The sequence below is a fragment of the Alexandromys fortis genome, unplaced genomic scaffold, assembly GCF_014885135.2.
Source record: "Alexandromys fortis isolate MF-2015 unplaced genomic scaffold, M_Fortis_MF-2015_v1.1 scaffold_70, whole genome shotgun sequence".
In the NCBI taxonomy this organism is placed as follows: Eukaryota; Metazoa; Chordata; class Mammalia; order Rodentia; family Cricetidae; genus Alexandromys; species Alexandromys fortis.
In genome coordinates, this window is record NW_026067955.1 from 5,392,804 (window position 1) to 5,415,361 (window position 22,558).

The window sequence follows — 22,558 nt, forward strand, 5'->3', positions numbered from 1 at the left end:
CCTGCAGAGTGCCCAAATACGAGGGCTCGTGGAAGACCAGAGCAAGCCGTTCTAGCTCTAGTAAACTCTAGGCGAGGTCGTCTTCTTACTTAGAGAGCCGCAGTCATGGACCAGGACAGGCCCGTGGGCTGTTTATCCAGGGGAAAGGAAAAGCTCAGAGGACAGTGCCCCCGTGGGCCGTGTGGGCCTGTGGGGAAGTCCCAAGTTGGAGGGTACAGTATACCGAGTATTTTTGATGCTTCCCCGAGGCCACTGGGTAGAAGCTGGCTCTGAGGCAGTGTCCCGGTGTGCAAGGCCACGCTGAGACAAGTCAGGAGGGATCGTCTTCTCTTTTCAGATTCCTTTCAGCCAGGCCTAGTGCCACAAATCACTAGGATTACAAACTCAGGGCCTTTTTTAGGTTATATACAAGGGGAATTCAGGTTCAACTTAGGCAACTTAGAGTCTGTGTTAAAATATAAAAGGATAGGAAAAGGTTAAATAAAATAAAGGGAGAAGGTGCGCGCCTAGCATATGTGAGGGTCGAGGCTCCATCGTCAGTTCCACGCCACGGTAAAGGTTCCTTCTGTCCCCAATGTGCTGGCTTCCCCAAGCGCCTGGCTTGCCCTGGGAGACCTTGGCTACCTGCTAGCTCCTTGCGCAGTTTGTGGCTGTACCTGAGACCCACTGGCTTTCCTCTGACCTCTCACCCATTTGATGTGTTCACTGGAGCCAGCAGCTGGCCCCTTGGAACCTCCTCATCAGAATGAGGCCCAAAACAAAGGACCCCCCACCCCTTCAGACAGGGAGTGAGTGGATGAGGACCTAGGGGCTCACAAGGGCACCTCCTTTAGTTGGCCATGGAACCTTGCTGGCCCTCATGCTTCTGTGTGGGCCATCTTAAGGAGTACAGGTTTCCTCATCTCCCTCTAGTAGGCAGGGACTGAAGAACATATCCCTGAGCCATGTGGTTCAGTAAGTATGTCTTGCCTGTCTGTACACTTGATTAAATAACACCACGTATTCAGGACCACACGAGGCTCGTGGTTCTGCGCCTGGACAGCACCAAACATTTCCTTTCTGGTGGAATTTCTCTGGGACAGTGTTGTCTAGGCACGAGAACGTAGAACGGGCTTCTCGCCTATGCTGCCCCTATGGGGGGGGGGGGGAGTCGGGGGATCTGATCGCAGCGATAAAGTGCCAGGCCTCAGTGCACAGGCTCAGACTGAAGGAAGGAGTGAAAGCAAGTGTGAGTGTGTTCTGTGCAAGCCGTGAGCATTTGGCGGGGAGAGGACGGTGGGGGCTGAGCATGGGAAGTGAGCAGCCTGCCTCCAGTGGGTGATCCGGCCTAGGCAGGGATGCTAGATGCTAGATGCCACCTGCACTGCCGTTAGCACTGTGGCTGGTGCCTGTGGGGAGTGGTGACTGATTTTCATTGTATGCTGGGGTTGAAGAGCATGTGGCAGGATGTTGTTTTACACACACACACACACACACACACACACACACACACACACCAGCCTCAGTGTCTGCAAAGCCTACTGATTGTCCTCTCTGAAGTGGTTCCTTGTGCTAGAGATGCGCTTCCTTATTCAGCATCCTTCTGTCTGGGTCCTGCTGATGGCAGAAGGACCAGGCTGCTCAGCCTTTGCTCTGAGGCAGCTCTGATCCAGGTAGGCGAGCCGGAAGATGTGACCCTGGGGTGGGGGTCTGGGGGCTGCTTCTCTGACCCTTCCCCATCTCCACTCAAATCCTCCTTCCCTTTCCAGGTGAAAGAACTCGTCCTGGACAACTGTCGGTCAATTGAAGGCAAAATCAAAGGCCTCACAGATGAGTTTGAAGAACTGGAATTCTTAAGTACAATCAACGTAGGCCTCACTTCCATTGCGAACTTACCAAAGTTAAACAAACTCAAGAAGGTAAACAGCTCGTGCCTGGGAGCCAGGAGCCTGGGGGTGGGGGGTGCTCTGTGCTGGGGAGCATAATTAAGAGCAAGGCCAGGTGCGTGCTCCAACTCGCCAGCACAGCCCCTAGAGATGATTCCTCCCGGCTGTCTGGGGAGTTAGGAGGCTTGGGCCCCCAGCCTTCGTGTTAAAAGCTTCTCCCCCCCCTCTACCTCTACAGCTTGAACTAAGCGATAACAGAATCTCAGGGGACCTGGAGGTATTGGCAGAAAAATGTCCGAACCTTAAGCATCTAAATTTAAGTGGCAACAAAATAAAAGACCTCAGCACAATAGAGCCGCTGGTGAGTCCCTTGGGGTCCTCCCCTTTCCTTTGGGGCAGTGGGGCTCGGTGTGGGCAGCTTTCGTGTTTGTCTTTTGAGCTTACTTACTCCCTTATCCCCATCTCTTTGACTCTCATTCTGTACTGTGAGCTAAGGTGGGGATGACTGTTTCTGCTGAGTCCATGGAGACTTTGGGGCTTTGACCCAGGTCATCTGGCCAGAATGGGCACCCAGTGTGGGGCAGAGAATGGACCCTGGTCTGGGAGGTACCCTTCAGCCTGGGTTCACAGTCCTCACTGCCTTGCCACCCTTTGAGGAGAGGGGAGCCATCCAGATCTAACGGTGCAGGATTCCGGGAGCGTGAGGCTGTGCCGGGTGGGAGCCTGGTGCAGGCCTTCCTGTGCAGATGTGGAGGTGACCAAGACCTCTCAGACATGACGGGTGACACTTCTTGTTTTTCCTTTATTCATTTTTCCAGTTAGAAGTGAGAACCTTAGCCGGGTGGTGGTGGCGCACGCCTTTAATCCCAGCACTCGGGAGGCAGAGGCAGGCGGATCTCTGTGAGTTCGAGACCAGCCTGGTCTACAGAGCTAGTTCCAGGACAGGCTCCAAAGCCACAGAGAAACCCTGTCTCGAAAAACCAAAAAAAAAAAAAAAAAAAAAAAGTGAGAACCTTTGGCCAGAATGACAATTCTCTATGACCAAGGCCTGAGGTGCAGCATTCTTTAACTTTTTTTTCCCCAAGAAACCACCTGAAGATGTGACACAAAGAATCCTTTGGAAATAGAGAAAAGTAGCCCAGATAGCAAGCTTGCCTGTTGAATACACACAGCGCCAGGCCCTGTGGACTTGAGGAAGGCCCCGGGACACTGCAGAAGTGACTGGTCCAATAGCAATGGCCCTCCCTTTGGGTTCGTGTTTCAAGGTCCTTGTCCATAAGGCACCTCTCGGTCTCTGGACATCTCAGGTCACACTGGCCATCAGGTGGCGATGACAGCAAACTGGCATTGCTTTTTCAAGCTCGGACTTTACCTTTCTGTCCGTGTCTTGGGGTCACCTAATAAAACATACTCACCGACCACAGAAAGTTCTTTCCTGGTCTCCCACTAACCCCCCCCCAGGAGAGGGCAGAGCTATTTTCATCTGTCTGGGAGTCCTGAAGTCATCATTTTGTTATGAAAAGGAACATCTTGGAAGTTCTGAATCAGCTGTGCTGGGAATGTGTATAGGGCCGAGTCTAAACTCTTCATGAAGCAGTGTGGCAGGGTCACCCTTGGAGAGCACACATCCACACATGTTCCCACGTCCCTGCATGCAGCTTCCCACACTGGTTATTGATAAGATGTCCTCTGTCGTCCCAGGACTGGAACCTGTTTTGGGGTGGCGGGTGCTGGGCCCCCTCACAAAGACGAACTCATATGTCCTCCCCTGCCTTGGGCCCCTCCGCTAAGAATCGCCTGGGTCTACATACAAAAATGGCAGAGAATCAACTGTGACCCTGAAGGGTCTGCTCTCTGTAGTTTGACCTGGTCTCCATGGCAACAGAAACTTATTGGGGAAGGAGTCCTTGATGAACGAGGTGTGGGGGTCAGGATCCAGCTGCCTGGCTTCCTAACTGTGTGTCTCCTTATTTCCTGGGCCTCATTTTTCCCAACTAGCCAACCAGATAACAGATAACATGGGCAAAACTGGTCTGACCTGATACAAAGTATCATATTGAGTGCTCCAGACAGACTGGTCCTCCATGGCTTCTATTCCTGTCCTCATCGACAGTATGGTTAGCAGACAGAGTGCAGGCCGGGCCTCTCATTCTTCAGCTGTGCCGCACACTGATAATTAGCTCTGCCTTGCAGGGGTTGGAGGATAAATTGACCTAATGCATGGAGAGCTGTGTGCCCGCGATGATTAGATGCAAGAGCTAGTTCATGGTGTTGTTTCCATTCCCTTTGGACTTCCTGTCGCAGGGGTGGGTGCACCAAAGCTCTCAGCTCATGTACCAGACGGGTCCAGGGTTGACTTCAAGGCAGTCACAATTCGGCAAAAGCTCAATAAAGAGTTAACTTTGGGTGAGGCTGTTCAAACCCTCAAGCCCAGCTAATTTTGTTCACTGAGGTCTAGGCAAGTGCAGAGCTAAGGTGAACATGGGCGCGCGCGCGCATAGTCTCACACGCACGCACGCACGCACATGAGCATGGCTTCCTTCTCGCTGTAATTCCGGCCTGTCCATGCTGCCTCTTCCTAAGGTATTTCCCTCTCCCCACCCACTTCCCACAATTATTACCCTCACCGTCGACCCCCTTTCTCCCCCTGCAGAAGAAGTTAGAGAATCTCAAGAGCCTAGACCTGTTTAACTGTGAGGTGACCAACCTGAATGACTACCGAGAAAACGTGTTCAAGCTCCTGCCCCAGGTCACGTACCTCGATGGCTACGACAGAGACAACAAGGAGGCCCCTGACTCTGATGTTGAGGGCTACGTGGAGGATGACGACGAGGAAGATGAGGATGGTGGGTGACAGTGGGAACCCAGGGCAACAGTGGCTCAGATGACCGGCCACCTGCCTCCTCTTTCCGAAGCCCTTGAACCTCATCTCCCTAGTCCCTAACTGGTCTTTTTGGTTGTCTCCTGAAAGACATCTTGAGACGTGCTAGGTGTTAATGGTCACCCTTTCGAATCTGGTGTTTTCTCAAGTCCCCCAGGGAAGGTCACTATATGTATCTCTCCAGTGTGACACCAGACTTTGGACTTTCCTCATCTGGTAGACCAGTTTTCTGCTGGAGAGGTTGTGGCGCCCCCTGGTGGTTGCATGCAGGACCGCAGGCCAGCATTGGACTGCTCAGGAGCCCCAGACTGGGAAGTTGGGGGCTATAGGCAATTCAGACCCCTTGGGGAGGAAGGAGAGGCTAAGGGCCCCTCCTCGTAATTCCTTCTCATGGTCCTCTGCAGCTTTCCTTTATGTCTTTACAGCTTAAACAAAGCTAAGAGCCAAGATAGTGCCCAGTCAATGCAAACATAAGATTTGGTTTTTCTTGTTGGTCTGGGGTCTTTGTATGGCAAGGGCTTGTGCTACAGCCTCTGCCCTGTTCCCCCACTACACGGATCACGCGTGGCCTTGAACAAGTCATTTCTCGTCAGAGGGATGAGTTACGGTGACTTGGCCTCTCTGCTTCCCTGGGCCCAGGACTTCTTGCTCAGTCCCCAGTGTCTCTGGCCTTACCCACACATAGGCTCTTTCACACGTGTGATTTGGAGAAAGGCTCGTAGCAGGTTTTGGTGTGTGTCATCGTGTGATCACCACGTCTGTGTGGGCGAGCCGTTGGACTCTGGGCAGACATGGGCCACCCGTCACCTCAGTTTCTGTTGTGTTCTTGTTACCCATCCCCCACAGAGGAGGAATACGATGAGTATGCCCAGCTAGTGGAAGATGAGGAGGAAGAGGATGAGGAGGAAGAAGGGGAAGAAGAGGACGTGAGTGGAGAAGAGGAGGTAAGGAGACGGGTGGGCACCTGTGTAATCCCCCTGAGCCCCGCCAGGCACCTCTGTTATTGGTCGCGACAACCCAGGGAAGGAAAGGAGTCCCTTTCCACGATTTTTCCTGTATAGAATTTGAGTGCACAGACATCCAAAGTTCTGGGGAAGCTGGTTTCAGAGTAGGGACGAGTGCTGGAAGCAAGGGCCCAGCATGCTTTGGGGAGGCCAGGAACAACATTTGGGAGTCAGTTCTCTTATTTCCCAGTGTGACTTCTAGGGGTTAAACTCAGGTCGTCAGGCTTGGCAGCAAGCACCCTTCCTTTGCTGCTCCATCTTGCCAGTCCCTGCTTAACCGGTCCGAGCCCCACCCTGTGCTGGCTGTGTGTCTTTGGACAGGCTGCTTGGCGTTTCTGAGTCTCCTCGTGTCTGTGGAGTAGGAATCCCCTCACCTTTCTCACTGGGTTGAGAGTAGAGTACCATATTGACAGGAGGTGGCCGCTATGGGTCCTCCCTGTCTGCACTGCTCTCCTCCTTGTCCTGTGCTGGGTTTTGAGCTTGGATGTTCAGGGTCTCCCGGTGGCCGAATCATTTTTCATGAGTTCTTTGCCAAATCTGTTCTTGCTGCTTAAGACTGGTATACTGGGAAAGAGAGCACGTGGCTAGGTGGCTCCGGGCATGTGTGTGCGTGCATGCACGTGTACACACACACACAGTACACGCACCACAGTCCCTCATCCTCTCCTAGTTTCCTGCCTCCTTTCTTGATGGTCCACCTGCCACACACGCCACCTGAGCAGGTTTCCTGGCCTGCCCACCCCAGGCCTCAGGATGGCAGTGGAAAAGCGTGCTCCCGACTATTGTACGGTTTCTCTTCTAGGTTCGGGTTGCCAGGCCCGCCTTTAAGGGATACTTGGGACAGGGAATGTCTTTCCCTGAGGACAGGGTAGTTAGACATACTGGCTGGATTGTCGATGGTACTGTTCTTGCCTGTCATATGATCCCCGTGTGTGGATTTTGTTTTGTTTTTCTGTAATCTCGTTGACCCTCTGCCCATTTCCAGTTACCAGTGAAGAAACACTTAAATACATACACACACAGTCTTAGCAAACAGACCAGGTCGAGATCTATTCAAAAGCAAATTTACTTCAACAGTTCTTAGAAACCATGGGCAGCTGCCTGTCAGAACCTGGGGCTTCAGGTATGGAGTGGCTGCCATGGAACCATGGGCAGTACCCAGAGCCAGGGCCCTGGGTGGGGAGGATGAAGTCACAAAGCTTGACTGAGTCCAAAGCAAGTCGGAAGTGAAGTCCTAGGGGCCTTGAGTCTCCCCCCACCTCTAGCTGCCTGGACTTGACAGAGGGGAGTGGCCGGGAGAGCTGGGCTTGCCCACTTGATTCTGGCTTTACTAAAACCAGAGTCTTCCTTTGAAGCCAAAACCATATTGAGGACAGACGCAAGAAAGGACAGCCTAGTTTCAGTGACAGGCCACTGCCTAGGGAGCCCGTTCGCCTGTGCACATGCACATTGACAAGCTGCCTGAGTTCTGGGGACTTCACATTTGGAGTCCCTAATGTGGGGCAGTCCATAGCGACTCTGCAAAGCTCCAAGGTGGTTTGCCAGCATCTTACATCTCTGGGCACGTGTTGGAAGCCTTCTGCCTCATGGTTCCTTGATACACAACAGTAAGAAGCCCTGCTGTGTGTGTGTTTGCCCTGAGCTACCAGGCATTGTTGTGAGCTCTGAGATAGGAGATAAGGCCTTTCTGGGCAGGGGCATTTACCCGCCCCCCCTCTTTTTTCTTTAAAAAAAAAAAAACAGCTCATGTACGTACGTGTTCAGTCAGGTATGGTGTATGTAAGTGTGTGTGTGTGCGCACAGTGTGGAGGCCAGGTGTCTTTCTTAACTACTCTCCACCTTATTTTGAGCCAGGGTCTCTCACTGAACCTGGTGCTCATTGATTTGGCTAGACTGTCTGCCAGTGAACCGCAGGGGTCCAAGGTGGGGATGAATGCACAGATGTGCTGCTGAGAGCCCAGCTTTTACGTAGGTGCTGGGATTGAACGTGGTCCTCAGACTTGCTCCCACTGAGCCCCCCTTAACCCAGTGGGGGCACGGCTGATATCCTGCTTCTGTCTTTGCCCCTAGGAGGATGAAGAAGGCTACAATGATGGGGAAGTGGATGATGAGGAAGATGAAGAAGATGCTGGTGGTATGTCAGCCTGTTTTGCTATCTGACCCTAGCACTGATTTGCTTTAAGGCTTTAAGGACCTGGCGATAGGAGGGGGTGCACATTCAATGGTCCGGACACTTTCATGCCTTGTTTCATAGATGGTCCTGCTTCCTAGATGTGCAGCTCCTGGGTTCCCAGTCGGGGCAGGGCTGACTGAAAGATGGCTGCCTGGTAACCCTCTCTTTTCCTTGCTTTTCCAGAAGAAGAAAGGAGTCAGAAGCGAAAACGAGAACCCGAAGATGAGGGCGAAGAGGATGACTAAGGGGAATGAACCTATTTGGGGAGATTCCTGTTGTGATTTGACTGTTTTTACCCATATCCCCTCCCCCTCCTATTCCTGCCCCCCCGAAACTTATTTTTTTCTGATTGTAGCGTTGCTGTGGGAATGAGAGGGGAAAAGTGTACTGGGGGTTGCCGGGGGTGGGGTGGGGGGTGGGGGAGGAATAAAGTACTATTTTTACTGCCACTCTTCATTCCCCCCTCCTTTTTCCATGTGTCTGGTTTTGTCCCCGTAAATGCAATAGCTTAGTACGCACCAAGCAAGTGTTCGTTCTTACTCTCTGGAGAAGGTGGCTTTGAGGTCTCTTAACATTTTTTGGTATGTTCCACATCCCCAGAGTTGTTGGGAGGCTGTGGCTGGCCTCCACCAGGTGACTCACGGCCCCTGTCTTCAGTAACTCTGATCTGGTTCATGCGGTCTCTGCTGGAGGCACCCAGCACCCGGGTTTGTAAATAGCTACCTAAAGGCGTATTTTGGCACTGGTTTGGGGACATTCCCCCTCTCTCACCCCTTTTCCCCCTTCGCAGATGGCAGTGGGCTTTGCTTTTGCAAAGAGAACTTGTGTTACTCTGAAGCCATGATCCCGTGAGCCAAAAAAAAAAAGGCAGGCTTAGGAGATACGAGCAAAATGGGCTTGGTAATCATGAAAATCGGCGAACCTTCATATTTCAACTTCTTTTAAAAAAAAAAAAATAACCTGTCCTATCTTGTTCTGTAAAATATTAGAGCAGTTTGTTTTGCAGAAATAACAGAAGGACTCGATTCAGGAGCTCCAGCTTAGAACCTTTTTACAAATCTAAGCTCTGGGGGCCCACTGCATGTCCACTGGGGTTTTGTTTTGTTTTGTTTTCCTTCTTGCATACATTGGAGCACGGAAAAGGAATGCAAAATTGTATTTTCTTACCTAGTGGGACTCTGAAGTGACCGCAGGTTCCTCCTAGCGAATGCTGTTTGCTTTCACCGTCACCTTCTGGATTGCTTTAGAAGTGACAACGCGCTGTTCCTGCTCTGTCTCTCTGTACAAAGAACATCTGCAACCCATTTTTCTCCCACCCTTGAGAAGAGCCAAACTTTGAGTTTTATGTCTGTTTGTCATTGATAAATTTCAATAAATCTTTTTTATACAATTTTTTGGGGGATGGCTTCTTTTGAGTCCTTACAAGCCACTGATCGTCCTGTCCTAGAGCAACCGCTGGCCCAGGAGGGAAGTCTTGTTAATGCCATCTGCTAAAACAGCTTTTCTTACGGAGTATGTAACCTTACAGCATGGTTGGAGACTTTTTGTTTGCAAAGCAAGGCTGGGTGGGATGTGTACTCCTTGAAGGCTGCGTTAAAAAAAAAGAAAGAAAAAAGGAGGGAAAAAGGGGATGCAAGACCTACTTATAATAAAAACATAAAACACCCAAAAGGCAGACCAACAATAGCATTTGTTTTTTAATATCTTCGAATATCTTTCATGTTTTTTTCATATTGTAAAAGAATGTATGCTTTGAAAACTCAGGAACGTATAAAACATTATTTAACAAACCCTAGAGTTACAGCTGGTGTTTATTGTGTTACTTTTTTGCTTATGATCTGGGCCTCTCTGTTCTTGTAGTTTTCCCAAGCAGGCAGGTGGCTCCCTGCGAATCCCGTGGCTGGGTTCTGATTGACTTAGTGTAGCCATAGATGTAGCTCTTCGGGTTATTTCTAGTTTCCCCTGCAGCAGACACTCTGAGGACTACTTACACTTAAAATTTTAAAAATCTGTTTACATTTCATGCAAGCATATGGGGTGTGTGTGTGAAAATGTAAGGATGGATGTCAGGACAACTGTGGCTTTGGAGCCTGTCCTGGAACTAGCTCTTGTAGACCAGGCTGGTCTCGAACTCACAGAGATACGCCTGCCTCTGCCTCCCGAGTGCTGGGATTAAAGGCGTGTGCCACCACCGCCCGGCTCAGGACAACTTTTGAAAATCAGTTTTCTCCATGGTATGTGCATCTCATATTGAACTCGGAGCATCGGACCAGGGCAAAGTCTTATTTGATGGGCTGCCTCTGTCTTACATCTTACCAACCCAAGTAACACACACACACACACACACACACATATAAATCATGGTTTCATTAATATCCCTGACTGGGCTGGAACTCACAAAGAGATGTGTCTGCCTCTGCCCATCACATATTCTTCATAGTAGACTTAGTAGACAGGAGAGATGGTCATTAGTCTGAGACTCCCCTAGTATTTTTGTAAAGGTCATGTATGAATAGCGACAGCAACCTGTGGGTGCATAGGTGGTATGCACACCTGCGTAACAGTACAGCTTTGCATCCCATAGCAAGCCCTCACCATCTTTCAGACATGGTTGGATTCCAGTGACTTAAATGCTTCTGAGATGTCCTGGGGCTCACCTCACCCTGATACCTGCTCTTTTAGGCTGGCTACCCTGGCTCTGCCGGGAAGTAAGGTCAGACCATCCTATAGGCTAAGCTCTGTGGTCATGGGGCGGGGACAGGCAGGCAAGCGTGCCCTGTGTCTTCCAGAAGGTATGAACGCGGAAATGATGCATCAGGATGCTGCTGCTGACTCCCTCTGTGGTGGCGTTAATTGGCATTGTGGGTAGTGAAGAACAAGCTCCACAGACAGCCTCTAGGGGACACCCTTGCTGTGTCAAGTCCTGTATTTCCATCAGCCTTAAAGATTGCTGTGCCATTTTAAATATGAAGGTACTGGGGGGATGGCTCAGTAAACTAAGCATGGAGACCTGAGTGTCAGCCTCAGCATCCATTGTAGAAAGCTGGATGTGGTGGCATGTGCTTGTAATCCAGCACTGGGAGGCAGACAGGCAGAACCCTGGGGTCACTGGCCAACCCCAGATCCTGCTGAGAGACCCTACGTCAAGGATCAAAGTGAACAGCTAGGAGCCAACCACTGACCTTGACCTCTACATGTTTGCACACATGAGTACATGCTTGGTCTTCCTAGAACCCACTCCTCCATAAACGAGGAAGGCTGAGTAGGTTGGGAATAAAGGGTGTAACCCAGGCCTGTCAAATGATTCCTATGATACTTGTTTCACTGAATGGGAAGGAAAAGGTGAACCTTCTAGTACTTGAAATGCAGCCAGTCAGTAGGTTTCCTTAGCCTCTGAGAAGGGCACACAGAGGAGCACCAAGGAGCTGAGGTGGTTCCAGAGCCTAACTTGTCTTTATTCTAAGTATAGCCTCCTGCCTCTATGACCTGTGACCTGTCACAGAGGGTCACATCATGAGTTGGCTCTCAGCTCACACCATAATGTTTCAAGTCACCAATGTGCTAGCAAGCCCTATGCAGATAAACCCCACGAAGTCACCCAACCCCAGCTGTCCACAGTGGCATTCACCTAATCCCAGAACATGGAAGATGGAGTTAGGGAGGGCAAGTGGTGGACCCAAGGTCATACCTCAAGGGACCGGAACAGGGCACCTTCTCTGGTCTTTGGTACATGCCTCTACTAAACTGTGTGACTGAGGGATGGCTCCGTACTGAGGATGGAAAGGATGAAGTACAGTGTTTTCCAGGAGGAACCGAGCCAAAACCACAGGTTTCATGTAGCAAAAGAACCCATCAGGAGTTCTCCAGTTCCTGATGCTGACTACCGAAAGGAAGTTCTGCAGCCACTGTCCGGAGAGAGAGATTGGCGGGGCTGTGTGTGTGTGTGTGGGGGGGTGCTCTGGGGTGTGTCCTCCAGGCCACAAGCTTTGAGTCCATCACTCCCTTCCTTTAGGTGCTTTAGATTGCACAAAGATAGAAATTGGGTTTCAAAGGCAAGACGACGATCCAACTAGCAAGCGCCTTAAAACCCCAGGTCTCTGCACCAGAGACACTGCTCTTATCTTGTGTTAGAAGTGCTAGCAGACACAGGCCAGAGGTGAGCAATTCAGCCCGTCTCATTTGCTGACTTGCAAAGACTATTTATATCCTGGTTAGGAAATTCATTGTTCACATTTGGAAGGATTCCCACACTGGGTGCCTAACAAGCGGTCCCTGTGGCAGGCTGGATAAGGCCAGAGATGGGGACGCATCTGAAGCTGAGTGACCTGGCAGACCCTCCAGAAACTGAAGAAAGCCAAACCCAGTGAAACATTGTCACTGGAACTCCAGCAACAGATGCAGGAGACACAACAGTTCCTCCTAGCGGGGGACCATTGGAATGTGGGTGGGAACACTCTCCATTCCCGGAGTTCCATGGGAAGATGGCCCACTGCTCACTCTCAAGGGTAGAGAGTGTTTCTGCAGTCTGCCTGGTGACCAGAGACATGTGTGGATAGTGGTAGAATAAAGACAGTTTTGTTGTTGTTTGAAAGACTTATTATTTGAAATTATGTGTGCGTGTGTGTTTGTATGTGGGTATATGTTCAAGAGCACAGGCACCCGAGGAGGCCAGAATAGGAAGTCGGATACTCTGGAGTTGGAGTTACAGGCAGTTAGCTGTGCGCCACCCAGCATAGATACTAGGAGTCAAACTCAGGTCCTCTGCAAACACTGCAGTATGCACTCTTAACACAGCCTCCCTTCCTGTTCCATAGAGACAGTCTATTAAAAGAACGCTCAGGCCAGGTGTGGTGGCAAACACCTTTAATCTCAGCACTCAGCAGAAAGATGGATCTCTGAGAGTTCGAAGCCACCACAGTGTACAGTTCTAGGTTGGTCAGGGTTACAAAGAGAGACCCAGTCTCAAAAAACAAACAAACAAAAACAAAACAAAACCCAACAACGACCAAATGGGAAACAGACAGAGCTTGCAGCCTGAGCACAGAACTGGAAAAAGCCTGGTTGTGGAGGTGTATCTTCCAGGGAAGCCCTCATGCTGCAACCAGAGGCAGGAAATCAGGGTAGCAGGTTTGTCAGGGCGCCATTCGGCCTCAGTCCGGCCAGTGAAAAGCAGGCGGTCCCAGTGGTCCTGAACAAGTCCCCGCTTTGCTCTCTACTCACGAGCACTGTAGCTCACACTCATCCCCACTACAAAGACTGCACACACAAACGTGCTCAATAAATATTAGCTGCCTCATCCTGGACACAGCAGAGAACGATTCACAGAACTCCACCCAGTGCTCCCCAAAATTCTCCGTTAAGAGTCCCCAGGGCTTGTCAGATGACCAGGCCTTGTCCCCTGGGAATTCTGGGTCAGTAGCTCTAGATTGGAACCTGGAGAACCTAGGATTTAGGGTTTTAACAATCCCCAAAGCGATCTTGCCATGAGGAAAGTTTGGGTGTTGTGGTAGTTGGAATGTAATTAGCCCCCACAATCTACAGGAAGTGGCACTATTAGGAGGTATGGACTAGTTGTAGTAGGTGTGGCCTTGTTGGAGGAAGTTTGTCTCTGTGAAGACAGGCTTTGAGGTCTCATATGCTCAAGTTACCACCTAGTAACTCAATCCACTTCCTGTTGCCTTCTGATTAAGACATAGCCAGCACCATGTCTGCCTGCACACCGCATGCTCCCTGCCACGATGATAATGGACTGAACCTCTGAACTTCCACCTCAAGCAAATGTTTTCCTTTGTAAGGGTTGCCGTGGTCATTGTGTCTCTTCACAGCAATAGAAAGCCTAGCTAAGACAAGCGTATTAAAGTGAACACCCGGAGGGACGTGGTGAGGAAGGTTTGATTAAGGGAAGTGAGAGAGAGGTTGAGGGACCTAACCAAAGTCACCCAAAGGCGAGTAGCAGAGCTGAGCTTTGAATCTGGGTCTACGTGGCTTTCATCCTGTAGAAAGTGTGTGATAGCAATTACCTACCTGCATGTCTCAAAGGCTGGGAGACGGTGGAGGAAGCAAGGGGAAACGGAGAATGAAAGCTGGTCTTTAACACGATGGGCAGACGAGATGGCTCAGTGTGTAAAGGCACTTGCTACCAAACCTGGAATCACCCAGCCCAGGGATGGCACCACCCACAATGGGCTGGGCCCTCTCACTCAATCACTCATAAAGAAAGTGCCCTACAGCCTGACCTTATGCAAGCTTTTCTCAGTTGAGGTTCCCGCCTTTCAGATAACTTTAGCTTGTGTCAAGTTGACAGTAAAATAGCCAGCTAGATCTGGGCAGTAGTGGGACACACCTTTAATCCTAGCACTCAATAGGTCAGCTGGGTCTACAGAGCTAGTTCCAGGACAGCCAGGGCTACACAAAGAAACCCTGTCTCAAAAAACCAAAACCAACCAAACAAACAAAAAACAGAAAAACAAAAAACCAACAACAAAACAAAACCAAGAAACTAGCCAGCACAGACAGACAGAGTCACTTGGGCAATATTAGTTCATGGTTTGTTGTCACGTTGCCCAAAACTTTCTTCAAGATAGTCATTATCCAAAGGTCACCCAACCAGAAAGGCATCGGTAGCATTAGAACCCACAGCCTCCTGCTCTGCAGTACAGACTTGTCTCCTTCGTTCTCAGGGCCGCCCCGCCCACAGTTACCTCCAGCAGATTCGTCTTGACTAATTTCCCTTTTTTTTTTTTTTCTTTTTTTTTTTGACTAATTTCCCACCTTTTCTCAAGATTCTACCTCTCAGACCCAGCAGAGTCCTCCCTCCCACCTCTGCAGCCCTCACTACTTCCAAGACAGTGACAAAGTGTTCCTGTCGTCCCTGGGGACAGAGGCCTTGCAACAAATGTGTTCTGAAACTCGGGTACGAGAAGAATGGGCCTCTGCTAGAGGCCAGGTGCTGGTTGTTTCCAACATCGGTAGCTTCTGGTGCTTGAAAATCAGCTGAGGCTGCAAGGCTGGAGGGGCCACACTCTGCTGGGGCCAACCTGGGCCAGTGTCCGGAGGTTTATGTGACCTTGGACAGCCGCCTCTCGCTGCCCATCTCTAGAGGGCTCAGGAGGTCAGCGCAGGCATTCTGCTGGGACTGCGCAGGAAGAAGAGTTGTGGATGACCTGGGGAGAAGGGAAGCATGGGATCTCGTACTTAAATATAAGTCTGAATTGTAATGGCTATTCTTGGTTGTCAACTTGACTACAACCGGAATTAACTAAAATCCAAAAAATGGAGGGCACAACAGTAAGGGATTTTTGCTTAATCTAAAGTAGGAAGATCCACTTCTAACCCAGATCTTGAGGGGAGAAGACACACACCTTTAATCTGGATCTTGAGGCAGGAAGATACACCTCTAATCTGGGGCACACCTTCTGCTGGAAGCCTATTTAAGGATGTGGAAGAAGGAAGCTTTTGCTCTTCCCGCTTGCCCTCACCTTGCTAGTAAATCCATTCCTTTACTGACATTTGAACCCATTTCTTCAGAATTCCAACCTATACTGAAGACCAGCCGAGGCGTCCAGTCTCAGGAACAGAGCAACTGCTAGATCCTAGAACTTTCCATTCCCAGCTAACAATTGTTGGGTTAACTAGACTGCACCTGTATGTCATTCCAATAAATCACCTTTATATATAGAGAAATTCATTCTGTAAGTTATGTTGTTCTAGAGAACCCTCACTAATAGAGTCTTCCATAAAGACAGGACACTTCATCCTTTGTAACAGCAGAGGGAAAGAAAGGTCATAGAGCACCTGAGTGGGTAGATTCACTGCTGGGAAATTGGGAGGAAGGAACCTGTTAGCTTTTGAAGACAACCAACAAAGATGACTAGGGGAGGAAGGGTTTGCTTAACTCACAGTTTGAGGGTACAGTTTGGGGGGGGGTAGTCATGGTGGCAGGAGCATAAGGTCACATGGTACCCACAGACAGGGAGCAGAGAGAGAGGAATGCTGGGGCACAGCTCTCTTTCTTCTTTTCATTCAGTCCAAGGCTCCAGTGCAGGGAATGGTGCCGCCCACATTTGGGGTAGGTCTTCTCAACTTCATTAGCTCCATCTGGAAAGTCCCTCATAGACACACTCAGACGTAGGGAGAGGATGAAGTCCTGAATAAATGGATATTTTTGACATGAGCATAGATAACCATGTCCAAGACTCCAGTGCCTCAGACCCATAGGAACGGCGAAGTCTTCCCTTGAGTTGAGTTTGGAGGTTGACATTGAATGTAAAATCTGTCAGTTGTAGCTTCCTCCTCTTTGATGACTGCAACCTGAACCTGCTTCCCTACAGAGACCTCCTAGCTCTCCTCCTCACTGAGGTATATATCAGACTCTCTGAGTTTCAGGTCTACTGCTGCGCCTCCACCAGAGCTCAAAACTCACGTGATCCCAGTTCCTCCGTACACGTGTTTGTTGTTTCTTCACACCCCAGTGCTCCAGTCAGGTCAGTTCCAAAGCTGGGCAGGTCATGGCAACCAGAAGATTATTTGGATGGTGATTCTAAAGTCTACCAAATTGATAATCAAAATTAACCATCGCACTTGGTTCTTCCGTTGAGGTGTGAAGGGCAGAAAATAACCCTTCTGAGCTCAGCGGGTGCAGGTGCTCACTGTTAGTTAACACTGAAGATCCGAGTTCCATCCCCAAGACTGGCGTGAGGAGAACCAACTTTTCAGCAAACGGTTTTCTGACCTCCACACGTGCACTGTGTCATGTTTGCACCCAAACACATCACACATATACTAAACAAATACATACATGTAATAAGAAAGAAAAATCGCATTTCTTCTTCTGTCTGCAACTTCCATGCATTTCAAATGGGTGATGGACAGAGTTGGGGGCAGGGAAACCACCATGCCCTGCCCTGATCTGGCACTAAACAGAGTTGCTGGTTGTTTTGTTTGTCTTTTCTGAGTCCCTGGAGCTTGCCAGCCCCTGGTTTAGGGGCCTTTCAATTTTCTGTGCCCCACACCTCCCGATTCTCGATTATTGCTGGGTATTATAGTCTTCTCCTGTTACCTGGGGTCCATTCACTTTCCTAGACCAGTTCCAGCAGAAAGCTCTGCGAAGGAGTCTCCTGGTACACACCCACTTAACCTTACACATTTCAGGTGATCTCTCTACTGACATTCCTTTGGCCAACATTCCAGATCTCATTGCTGGCAGTCAGATTGTCAAGGAGAAAATCAGGAGGCACCCACAGCAGCCCACTGTGACGAGAGAATATAACAGGCATTCAGAGAGACTTGCCACAAACGCCCTGCATACAACAGGCACTCAAAGAGACTTGCCACAAATGCCCTGCATACAACAGGCACTCAAAGAGACTTGCCACAAATGCCCTGCATACAACAGGCACTCAAAGAGACTTGCCACAAATGCCTTTTCGTCACTCCAACACATGGCTGCCCCAGGACCTTGGGCATTAGTTAGCTCTGCTGTCCTCTGCATGTCCCAGCCAAAACAAGCTTTTTGAGCCAATTACCATCTGCACCGGGGGACCTTGCCCTCTGATCAGGCAGTTTCTGCTTCCTACAGTGAATGAAAATAAGGACGTGATTGCTCCAAGGTGTGGGTGAGGAGAAGGATTTTATTGTAGATATGAAGGAGAGAACAGTCAGAGGCATCTGGAAGAGTCCAGACTGAACCAGGCTATAAGAGGAAAGGGGGTGGGGAGCAAGAGAAGGAAGAGGGAGAGAGAGAGAGAGAGAGAGAGAGAGAGAGAGAGAGAGAGAGAGAGAGAGAGAGAGGAGGGCAAGCAGACAAAGAGGCAAGAGAGCCCGTAGCCCAAATGGCTGAGTTATACAGGCATCTGAAGCCCAGTCCCTGGGTTGGAGAGGTTAAGGGGTGGGGGCAGGGTGAGAAGTGCTGGCAGGAGCCACAGGTACCAAGTGTGACTGGTTCCAGGTTTCTTCAGGACCTGACAGGTGGTATTTTAGTTTCTGTTGCTGTGACAGATATTCGAGAGAACGGAAATAAAAGGAAGGCATATTTACTCCGGCTCACAGTTTCACAGGTAGTCTGTCCAGGTGGCTCCCTTGTGTCTAGGCCTTTGAGGTAGCATGTTACAGTGGAAAGGCAGGGCGGAACAGAGCTGCTCACCTCATGGTGGACAGGAAGCAGAGAAGAGATATGGGAAAGGGAAGGAGACAGTATATGTCACCCTTCAAAGGCCTACCTCCTGTGATCTACTTCCTCCAGGCTGACCTCACTTCCTGATGTCTCTGCCACCGTGCAACAATGCTGTCAATTATGGACCTATCAACAGGTGACGTGCTCATGAAACAATCATATCCCAGTGGCAGCATCTACCAGCTGGGGATCAAATTTCTCCGGTCATATCTACATCATACCAGGCACCAATCACTGCCCCAGTTGTCCAGACAGGGGGCTCCAACCTTGATTGACAGAATCATCAAGGCCCCGTTCCAGAGGAATCTGAGAGTGTGCTTGCTTCTGTTTCTTTGTCTGAGGCAGGGTCTCATTATTCCAAGGCAGGCCTTCCACTCACTATGTAGCCAAGGAAGTCGGATTCTCCTGACTTCACTTCCCTAGTGCTGGGACTACAGACACGCTCTATTAAATTAGTGCTGGGGTTTGAACCCAGGGCTTCATGTGTGCTAGGCAAGAGCTCTACTAGCTGAGCTGCATCCCACCCAATGCTTTCCTCTTGATGCTCCTAAATCCACTAAGGAATCAGAGCACCCGTTTGCTTTTTTTTTGTTTGTTTGTTTTGTTTTTTTGTTTTTTGTTTTTGTTTTTCGAGACAGGGTTTCTCTGTGGTTTTGGAGCCCGTCCTGGAACTAGCTCTTGTAGACCAGGCTGGCCTCGAACTCACAGAGATCCTCCTGCCTCTGCCTCCCAAGTGCTGGGATTAAAGGCGTGCGCCACCACCGCCTGGCCCGTTTGCTTTTTGATACAGTTTCTCTATGTAACCCTGGCTGCTGTGGGATAATCCTTTTGTACACCGTAAAGATGTTTTGTTCTCGTTGGTTTAATAAAGAGCCAACTGACCAATAGCTCAGCAGAAAGAGGTTAGGCAGGAGAGCCAGACTGGGAGAAGGCTGGGAAGAAGAAGGGCAGAGTTGGCAGCCAGACGTACCAGGCTGGCCTCAAACTCACAGAGATCTGCTTGCCTCTGCCTCCTGAGTGTGTGTGACTTGTTTATCAGTATGACCCCAGGGTCCTCTGTCTCTACCCTACTCAGTACTGGGGTGACAGGTGCATTCCTCTACACCTGGCTTTCATGTAGGTTCTGAGGATCTGATTTTAGGTCCTCGGGCTCACACAGCAAATGCTACCCACTAAGCAATATCCCTTGGCCCATCTATAGTGTGTGTGTGTGTGTGTGTGTGTGTGTGTGTGCATGTGTTTGTGTGATGTTGTTGGAAGTGGAACCCAGAACCCTGTACATACTAAACACACATGCTCTACCACTGAGCTACATCCCCAAGCCCTCATATGGAATGCAGTAACAACAAAAGTAGAAGACGGTGATAGATGATGTCCAATACTGGTTGTCACCAGGATCATGGGGATTCTAATGATGGACCTGGAATGATGGAATTATGCTACATCTTAATTGGGATGTGGATTAGACATGTGTATGCATTTATCAAAATTCATCAACCTTGTAAGATTTATGCATTTCACTGTGTGTAAACTAAGAAGCCACGCCACTGTAAACAAACTGTGAGCCACAGCTAAGGACGTGCGTGCTGAAGCATTCAGGGATGAAGTGGCGCTGATTTCTGGAATTTGTTTAGTAATGCATAAAAATTAGATGTATCAATGTACATGTGATAAAGTTAATGTAGAAAAAGGTTAATTATAGAATGGAGGTGATAAATATATCATCCGCTTTTCTGTGTGCATGAAAAATGTTATCAAGAAACAACAGAATGAAGATTATATGAGAAACCAAGATTATAAATTGACAGCCATAGCCAATTTGTAATCACCTAGGAGGCTAACATGTTTTTACATTCAACTAGGAGAATCCAACATGATTTTTTATATCACCACAGTGAAAGTGGCTATGAGATGGCTCGGTCACTGAAGGTGCCTACTGCCAAGCTTGACCACCTGAGTCTGGTCCCAGGAACCTGAACCCAAGGTGGAAAGAGAAAACTGATTTTTTTAAATATTTATTTATTTACTTATTATGTATACAATATTCTGTTTGTGTGTATGCCTGCAGGCACCAGACCTCATTACAGATGGTTGTGAGCCACCATGTGGTTGCTGGGAATTGAACTCAGGACCTTTGGAAGAGCAGTCAGTGCTCTTAACCGCTGAGCCATCTCTCCAGCCCGAAAACTGATCTCTTAAAGTTGTCCTCTGACCTCTATATATGCACCGTGGCACATGTGCATACACACACATACATACACACGCACACACATACACACACATGCAATGCACACACACATAAGCGACTATACCTAGAGACTGTCCAGGAAGCTGTTTCTGTCATTTCTTCCATTTTTGGAAGTTACTTGCTTGCACTTCCTACTTACTCAGGTAATACTATTTTCCTTCTCGGGTCTTTGATGAGGTTGAAGTACAGTGACAGTTCGCTCAAATCTTGGCAAAAGACGTATTAGGTACCAAACTTTGGACTCTTCAGAAGAGGACAGCTATTAGAGTAAACTTTATAATTTTGCCAGTTGCTTATGCACTGAACATTTAGAATGCATTTCTTACTTAATAATTGTCCTTGCATGTAGTTCCACTTTTTGCCAAGGTTATTACTTTTCTTTTGTGTCTGGATAATGCTCGATAATAATTCTTATTGTATATAGTTTTATTATGGTAGGGTTAGAACTTTTTCTTCTTCATTAGACAAAAGGGGGAAATATTATGGAATTTCTGTCCCTGTTCTGCTAGCCAATAGAGAGCAGTGTTTTGGTCCAAGGGGTGGAGTTTTCATGGGGATGGACATGACTGAATGAAAAAGATGGAGCTGAGAGACGCACACCCTTTCTGGAAGGAGGAGGCAGGGGCAGCAGTGGCAGCGTAGCAGCTGGTGATTAGTTAGGATTCTTCTTTCTGTTTTGTGATAAGTGTGTATGGATTTTACTTGAAAATAACTGGTAAAGTAATTCATCATCCCTCGTGTGTGTGTGTCCCATGTGTGTTCAAGGCCCAAGGAGGCCAGACCTGCTACATCCCTCAGAACTAGAGTTACTTGGTTATGAGCCCCCTGATGTGGGTGCTGGGAACTGAACCCAGGTCTTCTGCACAAACAGCAAGTGCCCTTAGTCACTGAGCCATCTCTCCAGGTCTTCTACAAGTTAAATATTTTTTATTTGAGTTATTATTAGTGGTGTGTGTGTGTGTGTGTGTGTGTGTGTGTGTGTGTGAAGCTGGGAGTTAAACCTAGGACCTTAAATATACTGAGCCATATGATATAAACTCTTATTTCTCTTTATATCATCTCCCTGTCCCTTTCTTCACTTGGGAGGGGGTTTTTAGTGTTTTTGTGAAGCTTGTGGGAGCTCTCTGTGAGGTAACTATCAACCCTCCTGTGTTGTTTTTGTGAAGCTTGTGGGAGCTCTCTGTGAGGTAACTATCAACCCTCGTGTGTTGGTTACATTTGTTTTTCTCAGCTCATTGTTTACCTTTAAATTCATTTTGATTTTGAAGTAATTGTAGATAATGTCACTTTCATGTCAGGAATGAATAACTATTGCACTGTGGGTTTACGAATTCTGTGGTTATCTCCTGGTTAACAAAAATAAAGTGAACAAGTGAACGTATTTGCTTCTATTTATTTATTTAATATAATGTTTTTTACTGATTCTTTGGGGATTCCACACCATGTACCCCATCCCTCACTTCCCAGTGCTCCCATGTCACCCTCCACCCTTGTAGTGACCCCCCCCCTAAATGTTCAGTGTAGTGGCACCTGCAGCCTCAAAATAAACGATTTTTAATTTCATTTTTGTATTAAAAGGGCCTATTTTAGTCATCTGTAATTTCATACGGATTTGGATATATGAGATTTTTCTATAAAATAAAAAATTAAATGAAATAAAATAAAATTCAATTAAAATGCAGATATTTGAATTATACTACCTTTTTGTGAGCCTCCTTGGGTATCTCTTGATTGTATGGCTTATCAGGTACTTAAAATGTGACTTTAGTGGGACTCGAGAGACATCTCAGTGGTTAAGAGCACTTGCAACTCTTGCAGAGGACCCTGGGTCAGGTTCTATCACCCACATGACAGCTTATAGCCATTTACAACTCTTGTGCCCTCCTCTGGCTCCTGCTGGTTCCTCTTTCAGGGGACCAGGAAAACAAGCAGTGACCGGACGTACATGCCAGAAAACATTCGTACATATAAAAAGAAAATAAGTTGGTCTTTTGTTTTGTTTGAGACAGGGTCTCACTGTGTAGTCCTGGCTGCCTTAGAACTCTCAGTGTAGACCAGGCTGGCTTGAACTCGCATAGATCATCTGCCTCTGCCTTCCAAGTGATGAAATGAAAAGAATGCATTACCAACCCTGGCCCAAAATAAGTTTTTAAAAAATGGGAGGTGCTTTTTGAGACTGGATTTCTCTGTGTAACAGTCCTGGCTATCCTAGAACT

At 48.6% G+C, this 22,558-nt stretch overlaps 1 protein-coding gene across 3 annotated transcripts in view; it reads left to right on the forward strand.

The window, feature by feature from the left end:
- Positions 1-9,313, forward strand: part of Anp32a (acidic nuclear phosphoprotein 32 family member A) — a 38,805-nt gene extending 29,492 nt beyond the window's left edge. For 2 of the 3 annotated variants that reach the window (XM_050151747.1, XM_050151746.1), the window contains exons 2-7: positions 1,749-1,898; positions 2,104-2,226; positions 4,519-4,711; positions 5,593-5,690; positions 7,821-7,884; positions 8,107-9,313. In XM_050151747.1, coding sequence (XP_050007704.1) covers positions 1,749-1,898; positions 2,104-2,226; positions 4,519-4,711; positions 5,593-5,690; positions 7,821-7,884; positions 8,107-8,168 — 690 coding nt within the window. In that variant the 3' untranslated portion in view covers positions 8,169-9,313. Of the gene's footprint in view, positions 1-1,575; positions 1,653-1,748; positions 1,899-2,103; positions 2,227-4,518; positions 4,712-5,592; positions 5,691-7,820; positions 7,885-8,106 lie in introns of all 3 variants that reach the window. The other variant, XM_050151745.1, reaches the window with a different exon arrangement.
- The last annotated feature ends 13,245 nt before the right edge of the window (positions 9,314-22,558 follow it).